Here is a 15,829-nt window from a genome sequence, read left to right as displayed (position 1 = left end):
TTCAATACATATGATATGTTCTTAATGAACAAATTGTATTGCAACAAGTAACTGTAACAAACAAAATATCTTTAGTATGTCTTGTGAAATTCATAATGTACCACTGAATACCACTATTTCTGTAACTAAGCTGTTCTAGGTAATAGTCCCTTAATGTCATGCTTAAATTAAAGTAATCATATAAATAAATAAATAAATGTAATTGTACAAGTATTTTTTGAGATTTGTACATAGAGTGTGCATGCATGCAATTTTGTTTGAATATATGTAGTCTATAAATTTCATTTAAAAAATGTTAGTTTAACATGATTTGATAGTGTGTGTATAAAGAAAGTAAATAGTATAAAGGTTTATAAGTGATAGTTGATTTTATGAAATTGGAAAAAAGACAGTAGATTCATTTTACAGATTACACAAGCTAAAAGTCAGCTTGAAAATGTGTTCATGTACTGTACAGAAAATATGCATACCTGTAGTTTGTGTTCATGCATATGGATATGCATGGAGCTGCAAGTAGAAATCTTGGAGACTGGTACAGTATTTCTTGTAGATGGTGCTTGCCAATCATATGACACTTGTACTCAGAGAGATTCACAGTACATTTGCAGTGCTGATCTATGATGATGCAGTTAGATGTAGAGGTCTTGAATGTGATTAGTGCATGGTCATGTGATTTCTTAGCTACATCCAATGAGGGAATGGCACAGAGAGTGAAGTGGAAATGGTAGAAGGGCTGTTCATGTTACGATATGTCCGCGGACATGGCGGTAGTTCGCGGACATCGGGAGTTACATCTGGGGATTTTTGGGTTCAGAAGTCATGCAAATGAGAATGAGCACTGAAAGGGATTGGTCAGGAAAGTTTAGTGGGTGTGTTGTGCCAGGAGAGAGTTTCTCAGATACTCGTTTAGCAGAGAGAACAACAGATAGCTATGGCTGTGTGTTTCAGAAAACAGATTGTTTGGATTTTGGGAGATTCGTGGATACATTGGTTGAAGGTGCATGCAGAAAGCTGTGGAGTAGCTGTAGATCTTGGATTTTCACATGTGGAAGTACACTGGCATGGAGTATGTGGAATGAAGTGGTTGGACTTGCTACCTCTCTGGGCTACTTTGGAAACAGAGCAACATCCAGACAAAATTGTAATTCATTGTGGAGGGAACAGTTTAGGGCATGTGTCTGGAATTTCTTTGCAATTTGCTATGAAAGAAGGACTTGGGAAAGTCATGGACATGTTTCCTAATTCTCAAGTAATATTTTCACGGATTGCGCAGAGACAAATGTGGCTTCGTTCTTCTTCATTTGGTCCACAAATGGAAAAAGCAAGGCGCAATGTTAATAAGGCTGTTTGTGCATTTCTAAGAGATTTTGGCATGTCCTCTTTTCACAATGAAAATATTATGTTTCGTAGTACATACATTTTTCGCAGAGATGGAGTCCATCTTACTTATGCTGGCAATCAGATTTTTCTGGGAAATGTACAAAATGCATTGCGACCTTTTTTAGAAATACAGCATCCATTTTGAAGTAGGTGTTAAGTATTTATAACTTTTGACATACAAACACCTCCCAAAGGCTCTTTTCAGAGCCACCACTTCCTCCCATAGAAAAATGCAATGGTTACAATAGGGTAGCACCCCAGTTTTTTTAATGTTCGCAAACTGTCCACGGACTTTTAAGAAATACAAAGGGCCCTGCTTTATTTATCTTCACTTCTATTTTTTAACTGTGAAAGGCAGCTCTGAAAAGAGACTTATTTTTTTTTATTTTTGTAATTTTGTATTTTTTTTGTGTTTTAGACATGACACACTAGGGGAGGAGGGGAAAGGAGGGTAAAAGGGGGGACACCAACCACAGGGATAAGAAAGGGCGAGCTGAGAGAGGAAGATGTAGAGTGGGTTTTATTTGGGTAGTGAGCAGGTCTTCTCGTGCTTTGAGACGATAGTCTCAAAAGCACTCCAAAGTCGCTCCCCCCTGCAGAGTACTGTGTCACAGTACATACATACAGCTGTGACCCTCGAAAGGTAAGGGTCATCAGAATTCTGTATGGCCTGTGAGGCAGCTTGAGGAAGACGCTGTCCCACAGAGGTGGTCCTTGTGGTGACAGGATCAGAAACGGAGGATGAAGTAGAGGAAATCAACCTACTATGTTCTTCCCAATGTACAACCCCAGAGTGAAATGACCTCAGGTGGCGCTTCATGGTCGTGGCCTCAAAGCTGTACGAACCGTGCTTCCCGTGACTGAGTATCATTTTGCATTCATTGCAGATAACACAGTTCGCACGAGCCTTAGGACCATTCCCATAAATGGAAAATAACCGCCACACCCAAGACTCACGTCTAGTGCGGGTAGTAGGGATTTCCTCTACCTCATTCTCATCATCCTCTTCTTCCTCCTCTGCATCCTCACTCCTGTTCCCCTCTTCAGGCCCTTGGGAAGGTGGTGGTGGTGGAGGGGGTGGGGGTGGTGCTGAAGCAGGTGCAGCATCAGGTGGCAGTTCTGCAGCCAGGGATGCCATCTCGATGGTGTAATCAGCAAGTTGCTGGAGAAATAGCTGTTCTCTGAAGAGTAGCCAGAAACACAATGAGAATAAGCTCTAGGGCGTGGTCTTTTATAGGGGTGCTTGTACGCGGTTCGCGGACATGCGTGCTGTCCGCGGACAGATCAAACACAAAAAAGGGTTAAAAAAGTTTCAAAAGATATGTAGAAACTCAGGATTACTATGTGGGACTTGTGCCATGATGAGTTTTTATGGAAAAATATTGTGGATTACTTGAAAATGTACTTTTAAATTGTTCGGGGACACGAACAGTGTCCGCATTCAGAACACGCGATCAGCAGGGGCGCGGTCACATGATCCCTTCGTGAACATGTCCGCGAAGGAAGCTCCTGTCCGCAGGACACCAAATACACGGACATTGGTTTGCGCATGCGCGTTGATGTTCTACGGACAGTGTTCGGGTCCTGAATTAATTAAAAGTGCGTCACACATCAAACAAACATTTCTGGACAACGCGTGTGTTCTAGAACAGTTTAAACTTGCTAGTGAACACTACGGACAGATATAGTGTTCTTTAGGACACTTCCATTTTCGTTTGATTACGAACTTTTCAGGACATCAATTGTGTTCTTAGAACAGTTTAACTTGCTAGCGAACATTACGGACATGTATAGTGTTCTTTAGGACACCTCCATTTTCGTTTAATTACGAACATTTCAGGACACCAATTGGGTTCTTAGAACAGTTTCAACTTGCTAGCGAACAGTACGGACAGGTATAGTGTTCTTTAGGACACCTCCATTTTCGTTTATTTACGAACATTTCAGAACTCCCGGGCTGTCCGCGGACATCTACATTGTTTTTTAAAAAATAAAAAATGGGAACTAATTACAACACAATATAACAATTTTACTTTATTTCACATATATTAATAATTTATGACAGAGAAGGTGAGGCAGAAACAGACAAAAACAGGACAATTAGGGGTTTCAACATGATTGGTATCAGGTGAAGAAGGGATGGAAGTCTCATCAAAACGTAATGGATTATGGAGAGGGTTTGGGGATAATTGACTGGGATATGGTGAGGGGGACAAGTACATGTGGGACAATGGTATGAGGTTTTTGTTTTAAAATGATCCTCAACAAAAGTTTTCAAATTATTAAAATTGCTCAATAATAAATAAATTTTTTCTTTTAAGCTGTCAAGCGTGTTTTCCATAACAGTTTCTTCAGACATATTTTCTATTTTGGTATGCTCTGTACAAAAAGAAATATATATGTTAAATATATATAAAATAATAACAATTAAATGGTTTATATTGTAAAGTGTGTACCATTAGCTTCACTATTTTCTGACATTTCGTCATGTGGGAAGTGCTCCTCTAGCCATTCCAGAGTACTAGACATTTCTGTGAGAAAAAAAAAATATATAATATTTTTTTTTTTAATCTAATACAGAAAGTTTATAAAGATATGAGTAAAATGATGTACACTTACTATTTCAGGTAAGATATGTTCTGAGTACTCTGTAGGTCTGGTCTTGGTCTTAGTTGTGGAGTGTCTGTGAGGTAATTATGTTGGAAGCCAATTTATCTTCTCTTGGTATATTCCATTTTAGAACATATTGTATTTAAATGAATGGTTAGTGCGGTACATATATGGGTTACATTTCTTATGTATTACTACATATAATATGTATGTATACTACTTTGTGAATTTGTGTAAATGTTATCATGTTGTAATATAACAATTAAACAAAACCCCCCCCGACTTTTTAGGTAGTGGTACTGTTGTCTGAATATGTCCGTAGACATCAAAAAAGTTTGCGGACATCACATTCAGTAGAAGTGGTTCAGTATGTTCCATATTGCATGTACATAAAGTCAAAGTTACTATTGTTAAGCTTTGCTACTAATAACCTATGAAATTCAGTGAAAAACCTTGTTAAAGGGACGTTATGGTTAAGTTGTGCTACTAAAAACCTATGAAATTCAGTGAAAAAACTTTGTTAAAGGGACGTTATGGTTCCAAGTAAAACCGAAAAACCCTTGAAATTCGCCAGTTATGGTAAGCTTAGCAACCATAACTCGCGCCACCACCGTGCACTGCTAAGACTAACACCCAGGACATCAAAGATGACATCACAAATGTCATTGATGACATCACTGATGACATCACATGTGCATTTATCTTTCATGAAAAGTCTGTACAAGGGTTTCTTATTGTAATGTTAATAAAAAAAAGTGTCAAGGATCATTGGAATAAATATCAAGTGCTAATTCGTCCATCCAGTATACTAAGGTGCTCATGTAGAAACATAGGCATTGTGTGCAGCATACATGATGGAGGTGCAATATTCATAAACTTGCCATGTTGAATAGTGAAATGATAACTGTTTTCTTATTAGACTTTTGCATACTGTGAAACATGTGATAAGTAGATAATAAAACCCACTTACTACATAATTGCATTATTATAGACAAAACACAAACACAACACCACATACAAATATGAGTATATACAAGGAAATTGAAGTAAGAAAAAAAACAGCAGTAGTAGCACAAAGTGTTCATAACCTAACATGCATGCAGAGAAATGATTGCTCTGTTTCAAACCTGCTACTTACCCAATGTATATATAAATACATAACATGATGTGCCTGGACTCTAAGGAAATTAGTGTGAATACAAGATATAAAAATAGGAACATATACAGGGAAATTACAGTAATAAAAAACAACAGAACTATCAGAAAGTGCTGACAACTCTACTGATTATTTTAATGCACAGAAAGGATTGCTGTCTTTCAAGTTTGTGCCTTCCCCTATGTATATGTTTCATATGATATGACTGGACCCTAAGGGAATTATTGTAAGAACATACTTGAAGGATAAGTCTACAAATATACTACCTTTTCCACTTTTAATTCCTGACTGTTACTGAAGAAAACCTTGTGGCCTAGATATGTCAGTAAAGGAAAAAAGGGGGAGCCAGACATGTGATGTCATCAGTGATGTCATCAATGACATTTGTGATGTCATCTTTGATGTCCTGGGTGTTAGTCTTAGCAGTGCATGGTGGTGGCGCGAGTTATGGTTGCTTAGCTTACCATAACTGGCGAATTTCAAGGGTTTTTCGGTTTTACTTGGAACCATAACGTCCCTTTAACAAAGTTTTTTCACTGAATTTCATAGGTTTTTAGTAGCACAACTTAACCATAACATCCCTTTAACAAAGTTTTTTTCACTGAATATATATATAGCTCAAGCTGCCTTAGCTTGCCTGTATTTTCTGACATTCAACTGATAACGAAATTGACAAATAAACGATTACTCGGCCTGCCCATAGCGTGCCCTTTCTATTCCTATTTTCCTAGAACTGGGGTATATGGGAATAGAAAATCAAATTAGGCTGAAATCCCTTCTTTGCTGGATGTGGTTATGGTGAGTACCAGAATAAATAATATTTAAGGAGGCAGCTAATGGCATTTTGAGCTCCCCAAAAGTTATGTCACTTCCTTGGTCTAAAAGGCTAAAGAGTATGCTACCCTGCTCCATGAAAATTATTAATAAATTACCTGGGAATTAAACTAGAAGGTTATCTGGAGGAACCGGTCCTGTTTTTTAACTGAATATTATACACCAAATGTCTGCTGTGAAAACTGCTGTTAGCCTCTTTTACTTTCAAAAAGTCCAGAAATAATGTTCAGCCAGATTCAGGAGGGAACAAAGTAAAGTGTTAAATATTATTTACTTTCTTGTCCCTTTAATAACTCGCCTGGGAAAATATAGTTTTTACAACAATTTATAAACTTGGATATCTGGCCAAGCAGGGATGCAATTTATTCGACCCAGTCATCAGCTAATTTGCACATTACCCACTATACAATGAATATTTTTAGTATTATCATGAATTATGAGAGCACAACTGTTGAGGTCTTAAAATTAACAAGTAACTGTGGTTGATAATTAGCTTTTATCCTTTTATGAATCATCAGAAAAAGAACTTGCGTAAAAGGGTCTGAAAACCTGCTCTAATCGTACTAAAGAAAGGGGTAACTGACTGTTCTGAAATTGGCAATTTAATTATCTGCTTGGGCAAATGTTGTAAATAACTAATAGTCAATTATAAGAAATGCTCTCGGTATTATGGTATTTATTTTTGTAGCATTCCCGATTATATTTATACACTTTTTTTTGTTGCTATGTAGAAAAATACGTTGTGACTATTCTTTTTCCACATTTATTTACATGGAAATAACATCAGCTGGTAATGAGAAGCTGATAGAGCCATGTTCACACACAACCAGTGAGGGTCTGCATATCTGCAGCCCTTTAAACAAATGTAAAGGAATTCCATGTCTTTTTCAACCTCTGTTATTTTACCTTGCACAGGCGTGGACCTCCAATGAATCGGTGTCAATTTAAAGACCCAACCAAGAGACATGAATTTCCATTTTTACAAATAAATATTGAAAGGAAAAGAGTGATTTCCGTCTGTATTCATGTTTACAAATCAGTAAACGTGGAAAACAGGGATCCTAAATTATGATGTACGAGGAGGGATTTTTATTTTTGCAATTATTGAATGTTGGAATTTACTAGAGTCAAATCTACTTATTGAATGAATGTTTTATGGTATTAATATTTAGCAATTTTAGTACGTTTCTTGTCTCTTTATTTCTGTATTTTAGCTAAAGAGTCTGTTCTTGTTTGTTTTTGTATCTTTGATCGTTTTCATACCAAAAATTAAGATGAACTGAATTGACAGCACTAGTTGGTAATGGCTCTAAGAGCAAACACATGTACCACATGAATCAATACATTGGGCCCAACTTATATTTAAAATGTGAAGAGTCGAATCTTAGATTACACATTGACAAAACAGAGTTAAGCCGGTAAGATAGCTCAGCGAGTTCAGTGCTCCCTGCTGCGATCTGTTCGTGATCTGCAGGTCGCAGATTTGAATCCGGGCAAGGCCAACTCATCCTTTCATCCATCCGAGGTCCATAAATGAGTACCAATTTCGGTTGGGTGATATTGTATGCAAATATGTGCTCTATAAAGCGCTTTGTATTAAGGCGCTATATAAATAAACACATGATTATCAAAGATTTGGTTTTCAGACCACATCAAAAGCTTTTCATCAGTGTGGAGAGGGTAAGATTAGAACAGGTTCCGTTCTTTGACTACCTAGGAATTAGATTCCACGAGATAGACTTTGGACTGTCCACCTAGACAAGGCTTGTACAACCCTGGGGAAATACCAGGCACCCACCATGCAAGACATGGTGGGGTGGGAGGGAGCAACAGCCCCAGCTTTAGAACTGTATTGTAAACAAGCCATACGCATGCTGAATTGCTGGGATACGTAAATCCGAAAACTCGGGATGGAGTAGAAAATAAACATTCAAAACAACTCCTACAGATCTCTCCAGTGTCTGCAAATGCATTGCTGCACCTGGAGACGGATGTGACTGAGGATCAGGCTGCTTTAAACCCAGGACTCTATTGGATGAGGGTGTGGAGCACTGAAGGACTTGAGAAATGTCGGGATGCTATGATACATGTCCTGACCTTAGAAGGGGGTAATTGCATCCCCTGGCCTACCCATGTGAGAAAGGTATCATACAGCTTAAATGTATCTTCACTTTGGGAGGATCCACACACCATTGCTAGGAGTGACAAACTTCGGTTGAAAGAAAAAGCGATCACCCTAACCAGGAGAAAATGAGTGGAAACGGCAGGTATATTGAAAATTAAAATTAGGTCCGAATTATTTAGCATGCAAGCCAGAATTTGACCAAGAAAACTATGTGGAATCTTTAAATCTTCCGTATGTGCATGCTTTATTTGTCCGTTTTAGGATGGGGACACTAAAAACTGCTGCATTCACCGAATCCTGGGAAAGTGGAGGGGTGGCCCTGGCCCCTGTGTACAGCAGGAGAGGAAACTATAGCACAGTATTTATTCTTTGGTGATCCATTGAAATCGGTGAGAGCACAGCTTTTTAAACCATTATTAGAAAGTGAGGGCATACGCACAGCAGCGGATGCCTCAAAATGTTGCAAAAGTACCAACAGTCCTACCTCTGTGACAAGGAAAGCGTGCCATGTCCTCGTGCTTGGCTATGTAGACGGAAGCTTTACCCAGTAACTGGAAACAACGTTTGAAAGTCATTTTTAGATGGGAAATCATTCGATCCTTTGTGGGGCTGTGAGTCCCCTCTCCCCACTTTTAGTTCTATTATTCTTAACCCATTTTAATGTGTATACAATTATTTCTCAACTAATCTCTGAATAGAGCTACATTGTTATGATTAGGTTTCAATAGATATTGAAATAAATGTTGTTTGGAAAAATCGATGCCTGTTACAGAATTGCAGTTCTAATGCACTTTAAATGTCCCTGTTTGTAAGCTTTGTTGGCAACATAGGTGTCTTTAATTACATGTTATTTAAAAAAATGTTTATTGGTTGCACTTAAACAATTAAGTTAATTAACCATTTACATTCAAATACAATCCATGTCCATTTCAACTCCTCACAAAACAGTCTGATGAATTGCATCACTAAACATCACAATTTCCAATCACACCCATGAAGAAAAAAGAAACATTCTCAGCAGCAAAATTTCGATTATTCATTTCTCAACCTTAACACCAGTTCTAATGTTCTTCTAAAGATCTTAACAAGCGGATAAAAGCTCACAATATCAAATCAATTAATTGTTTCAAATTGCTTGACAACACTTGTGTATAGGCGCGTTTCAAATGCCATATCATATCATATCATGACTTCTATCATCTGTAAAACCGCTAGACATAAGCTTACTCGGTCCCCCATCAAGACCCATTGCCACCACTGCAGATCTAAGTTGGCAGCCCGATTCATACCGTTATCTTGTAAATATTTTGTTCGCAGCTGCTTAAGGGCTACACAAGCAGTCACAAGATGGCATAGGGTTTCAGTTTTACCTGTTGAACCACAATATCTGAAGTGTGATTGGGCTCGTTTTATTTGTTTCCTAGCTAATTTCACTTCTGCAGTGGCCATTAGATTTAAGCGCACTCTCATCAGCATGTCCCTGCAATGATATGAGGGAAATTGTATTCAGTACTGTGGAGGTTTGTTTAAACCGTTCTGTTCTAATTCTAGACAAGGTTTTATCAAGTCTAAGTTCCTTTTCCTAATGCTTTCGATCCAGTCACTCTCTTGAAGTCTGGTTTTGATCTTCATGGGATTTGTGATTAACTCCTTCCTCTCTACCATGTATTCACATAGGATTGTTGCTAGCCTCTCCGACCAGGCTCCAAGTGCGCTCTTGGTGAGTTTACCTCTTGCGGCAAAGATTTCAAATGGAGTACCTCTTTCTGCCATCTAGCATTTTCTGTAAAGCGAGATAGACTTCCAAAGGGCAAGTGACTCCAGGGATTGAAGCCTAAGCGCATGTCTAATGTTTGCAATTGGCAGAGGTAGGTAGCCTGATAGTTTTGTGCCAGAATTGGCCTTCTGGTATATTCCCACACCTTCCATGAGAGACTGAGCATTACCTCTAAGCCATAGATCAAAATAGGCACTACCTTTTGGCGTAAGAAGGCCAACAAGGGACAAAGGGAAAATTTGCAATACAAGCGCAGAATTTTCAATCCTTGTGTCACCAGCTGCGTGGTTTTGGCACAAAGTGAAAGGAAGTTGGCATTGTCGCCCGTGTTTTTGTTAATGGCGACAGCCAAATACACAAGGGTCTGTACCACTTCTAGTTTTTCACTTCGAGACCACCACACCTGTTTTATCCTGATCTTTTGTGCAGACATCATACTCAGGACTTTTGATTTATTGATGTTGATTTTCATGTCATTAAGGGCTAGATAATCTATTAAACTTTTGATTCACCTCTGTAGGCCAACTTGCGTAAAGTCCATGAGTATGATGTTGTCAGCATAAATGATCCAGGGAATTTGCACACCATTGAGCTTTGGTGGAAAAGCTCTCACTTCCTTCTGCGATTCACCCAAATCAGAGATGTACAGGCTGAACAAAAACAAAGCCCAGGTACATCCTTGCTTCAATCCCCAGTGAGTCAGGATTTTCTCAGACAAAACCCCTGTGGAATTGAGTCTAATCTGTACTGATGTATCTGAATACAAGGTCCGAATAGCTGCCAATAGATCCATAGGGCATTGCCAGTTTCTCAATTTCGCCCACAACTTGGATCTATTTACGTAATTGAACGCTTGTTCCAGATCCATCAATGCCATGTGGATACAAGTGCGAGATTTGAGCGCTTCTTGTTTAAACATACCAAGAATTAAAAGGTTCAAACAGGTTCCCACCCCTCTTACAAACCCTGTTTTCTGGGGGTCTAATCTTCCTCTCTTTGAGGCCCATCTTGTCCGATCGCAAAAATCTTTCCCAGAGAATCAAGAAGGGCAATCGGCCGATAGTTCATGGGATCAGCTTGATCGCCCCTCTTGTATATGGGGAAAATGATCGCCTCTCGCCAGGTAGCTGGAACATGTTTCGTTCTCAAGAAATGGTTAAAAGCCAAGGTTACCAGCTGGCTCTATACCTCCGGATTTTGTTTGAGTAACTGGTTTGAGATGCCGTTGGGGCCTGCGGCTCTAGATGCATTAAGCCCTCTTATTCTCACTTCCAGATCTTCCCTTTCCACATTAATATCGCACTGTTGCAAATTCCTCCTGTCATCTTTAAATAGTCGATCACCAGGATCTGCAAAGAATTTGGAATAAAGTGCAAACCAGCTGGCCTCACTTACCTGACTCATCATGTTATCTATTCTAAAGGAACCTCCGTTGTTTAATAGTTCCCATAGATCTCTGGTGTTTTTCCTGCAAACTACTCTCAACATGTGTTCTGCATTCGACTGCATTCATTGGCTTCTAGTTGCTATGAGCCAATTTCTGTATTTTTGCCTCCGGCATCAACACAACTCCGATGTATCAGCAGTTTGGACCGCCTTGATTTGTCTTGTCAGCATGAAGTTGTTTTTGCACCTCTCTGATGCTCAGGAGGATGCTCATACACGTTGTTATTTTTGATCGGATGCTTGAATTGTTTTAACATCCAATTATATTCAACATTGGAATGATTCATTTCAACTGACTTCTCATACTTCCCACAAAGTGACAGTAAGTCTTTCTTACATACCCTTAGCCTGTTTCTGGCCCCGGTCACTTCCAACGGGTTTATTATTTGTCTTAGTTTTAGCCTTTCTGGTTTGTCTACCGCAATAGCTACCAAGTCATGATCACTTTCAAATTGTGGGACGATTTCCAATTGAGCCACTTTCTTTCTAAGAGTGCCTGGAATAAATGTTGTTTGGAAAAATCGATGCCTGTTACAGAATTGCAGTTGATGTATTGCACTTTAACTTTCCCTGTTTACAAGTTGTATTGGCAACAGAGGTGTCTTTAATTACATGTTATGTTTTTACTGTATTGTTTAAGAAATGTTTTATTATGAATTTGCAACGCTTTTACGGCTTGTCCTGAAAATAAAGTTATTTGATTTATTGGTATTAATATTAATATTTTTGGATTATAGTACTTTTCTTGTCTATTTGTATATTTTAGCAAACGCGTCTATGCTTGTGTGTATTTGTATCTTAGATCGTTTTCATACCAAAAATAAAGATGAACTGAATTGCCACCACTAGTTGGTAATGGCTCTAAGACCAAACACAGATACCACATAAATCAATACAGTGGGCCTGATATGCAAAAACATTTTAAAATAGTACAATTCCATTGAAAAACACGTTGTAAATCAGGCCCATTTTCTTAACTCCTCTCCCGTGCTCGTCTACTCTGTGTAGTTCTACTACCACTCCAAATTCTACCTGCCTGCCACTTAATATGCTGGCGTTTTACAATTCCAATGTAACAGTAATTTCTTCCTCGAAAGACTCACTGTGAAAACTAATATCGATGCTTTCTAACTGTCTGCACTATTCGGATAGTCTATAAAATTGAACAACATATTTAAATGGGAGCTCAAAGCAGAAAACAGGGAAATTCTACATAACGTCGGTGTCAAGAGTTCGTCGATGCTTCTCCTCGGCAGAGCCTTGCTGTATTTAGACAGAAGCTTGCTCTGCCGAGAATGACCACAATGACCTACATAAACAATTCAAAAAGAAGGAAATGACACCAAGAACAGGGGGGTTTCTTGTCTGAGATACCGGGAACAACTGCACCTTGTCATAATGGCACATGGAGCCCCAAAGGCAGAATCCCATCATTTTCACTCCCTTTAAACAGACACAACCCCCTATCCTAAAATGGTGTTAAAATGCTCCCAATTACAAACATCTAAACAGGCTCCTAGGCGCCTGTCCCCTATCTGCACACACCCAGCTCCACGGACATGTCCCAGAAGAGCAGTGCCAAAGGAACCAACTCTAATAGTATTACTGCCTGATCTGACATTCGTTTGTATGAACTACTAGGTGCAAATAAGTATGGATTACAAACGTTTTCTTTTCTACAGTTAAAATAAAAATTCACAAAAATACCCTCTTTGAAAAAGGGAATTACTTTTTGTTTTACTCTAAAACATTATTTTTTTTAAAAAAAGGTTACAATCCTCCCACCTCAACATTACCTCTTGAGCCCTAGCAGCATGAGTTTTCTTTCTCCCAGAGATTAAATCATAAAGGAATTCGAAATCTGTATATCCGCTGCTCAGACATTTTTCAGCTGCTTTTCGATTTGAGAATTATGAACATCATGCATTATGAAAGCATATATTGTTAGTGGAGCCTTATGGCATAGTGCAACATTTCTTTTATTATTTTATTTCAACTTTGGGTTATTTACGAGCACGAATCCAGCTTTAGCAAGTAGCTGAGCGGAAGAGGTTACTGCACACATCAGATAGTCACAGTCTGCATTCAGTGTGCGAGACCCCCAAAAATGATGGGGTGGATTCTCATGGTCAAAGGCTGAGACAGAAGCTTGACCGAAATGATGGACGGCCTTAAAATGTTATCTTGGTAGTTTGTACAATGCTCAGTAATGTAGAGTGATGGCGAGACCAAAATATATATATATGGCGGTTCTGGAAATGGTTCTTGTACTTTGGGAGTTTGCCGCGAAACGCGTAGACGCTCTGCACTGTCATTGTAGTGCCATACTTTTATGGATTTTAAATCAAATTTTTGATTGCTGTGTTTGTTTGAAGAAACACTAATAAAGGAACGTTTTTGTTTCATGGAGCTTTTGTATTCAGATTAAACTTTGTAATCGCTTTGGAGAGAGCCACTCGCCCTGCCTGATTCACATCAGAGTAAAGAAAGGACACATATATATATATATATATATATATATATATATACACACAGATATACATAGGCTGGGGGTCTCTAGAAAGTTCTCGAATTGTAGAATGCAGCGTGTTACTTATGCACGAATATTGTAATAACTGCTTGGTCCAACTGAGTAGACTAGACTAGACAGGTGTGCGGGAGGTCGATGCATGTGTGTGCCTATGAACTAGCTAGAATGGTTGAAAACCTGATGTGCACGCAATGTTTCATACAATTGTTCCCCAACTTCTGTTTTTAAACAGCTTTTGCTGATTACTGTTGACTCATGATACTATCAACCGTAGTTGTGGAGCTTTAACGGACATCCTCCGAAAGCTACCAAAAAAAAGAGTCAATAAAAGCAAAGTCGTGCGGGAAGGCGTGAGAAGAGTTCCAGTGACCTTGGGAAAAGTCGCGGGCATGGCATTTTTGCTCGAATGTGTACCTTAAGAGGATGTGCGTTTTAAGGCACCCTCGCTTCCCTATTGCTTGCACTGGCTGGCGCGCTAATAATGAACACACAGAATTCATGATGTGTTTAACTCCAAGTAGTACCTGCTTTTCCAACGGCGGCCAGCAGAACCACCACGATATACAGCCACACGTGCATCTTCTTGCAGCTCTCCAAAGGAATCGAGGACACACCAGGGGATGTGAGCTGACTGGCTGATGTACGGGAACTTCTCTTTGAAATGAAAACGTGTATTCGGTTAGATAAATGTGATCGCTCCGTGGGGGGTCTCAGGAATGGTATTGCTCTTCTTCTGGTGAGGTTTAGAAGACTGTTACTTAAGCTGCAATGTCCGCTGTCAGCCAACAGGAAGTAGCCTCATCGCCTCCACCCTCTTATCTAGGCTTTTCCCTTTACTGACGAAATGCAGTTCGAACAAAAACTTCCCCAAAGCGTCTGTGTCACTCCAAAGACATCTGGCAGTCAGACTTCCCGAGCACGTTCTCTTTGCTGACCCCTTTTGCAAGTCAGATCCCTTTCAGTCTAAATTCGATGCCCACTCTCCCGATTCCTTCTGCAGTATGTCCACCATCACTCCCCTTTCACCAACCTTTCAGTCCGTTCTATATTCTATTTTTATCCCTCGATATAACTTTCGTTTGCTTGACTCACTTTCTGCACTTCATCAAGTCTATTTCACTCCTTCACATTACAGAATAATAAAACTAGAAAGTGGGGATGGGGAAGAACGTTAGCTAGCTCAGTGCAATATTGCTTTTCACTAGTGAACTGGGAGAGTCGCCCCAGCCCTTTAAGACAAGGTAGCAATATTACGAGATGAATGGGGATACAGAAGTTACTCAAACATCAATAATCGAAACAACTCAGGTAGTGGGCAAAAAGGTTGACTATTTTAATATCAATTATCTAAAACAGGGAGTACAGCGGACATCTATGGACGTCTCATAGCATGGTCTCTCAATTTGCTTCAGAAGAAACATGTTACGTATAGTAAAAACTTGTCATTAATGACGTTAACATTCGTATTTACTAACCTCATCCTACGTGGAAAACTACAAAAACCTAGTGGCAATTGTGATACGCTTGGAGAGAACATCCAAGTATACGTTCCATACTTGTCTAAGAAAGTGATGGGCTCCTTAACATCCGATGGGGCAACTAAGCCCTCCCCTCAAACAGGTCACTATGAACATCACTAACTGCATGACGTCCCATTGGTTACAGAAACTAAGGGCCCTTAATTACGTGGCCCCCTACAATTGGTTGGCACTCTTACATCCGTCAGTACTTTCCCACCTATGTTTAGCAGCACGCAGGCTAGACTTCCAGGTGCTGGCCAGCTGGTCATAACTATTGCTTCCCACCAATTAGCATATCATCTATCATCACCTCAGTGGTCTGCTGTCAATTAAGGCTTTGAACTTGTCCTTGGAAATGTTCTTTGCTCTGGAGAATTCAGTGAAGTGAAGGGATGCTCTGCCTCGATGCGTAGGTATGGTTCATCATGTTTGTCCAACTTCATCCTTCCAC

At 39.4% G+C, this 15,829-nt stretch overlaps 1 protein-coding gene across 1 annotated transcript in view; it reads right to left on the bottom strand.

Moving 5' to 3' along the window:
* Nucleotides 1-14,666, bottom strand: part of FCER1G (Fc epsilon receptor Ig) — a 527,609-nt gene extending 512,943 nt beyond the window's left edge. Inside the window, exon 1 of the mRNA XM_069607181.1 lies at nt 14,383-14,666. Coding sequence (XP_069463282.1) covers nt 14,383-14,437 — 55 coding nt within the window. The 5' untranslated portion in view covers nt 14,438-14,666. The remainder of the gene's footprint in view (nt 1-14,382) is intronic.
* Nucleotides 14,667-15,829: the final 1,163 nt, after the last annotated feature.

This window comes from Ambystoma mexicanum, chromosome 1p, assembly GCF_040938575.1.
Source record: "Ambystoma mexicanum isolate Mex_15411 chromosome 1p, UKY_AmexF1_1, whole genome shotgun sequence".
NCBI classification, from domain to species: domain Eukaryota; kingdom Metazoa; phylum Chordata; class Amphibia; order Caudata; family Ambystomatidae; genus Ambystoma; species Ambystoma mexicanum.
This window is presented reverse-complemented; position numbering and strand designations above follow the sequence as displayed.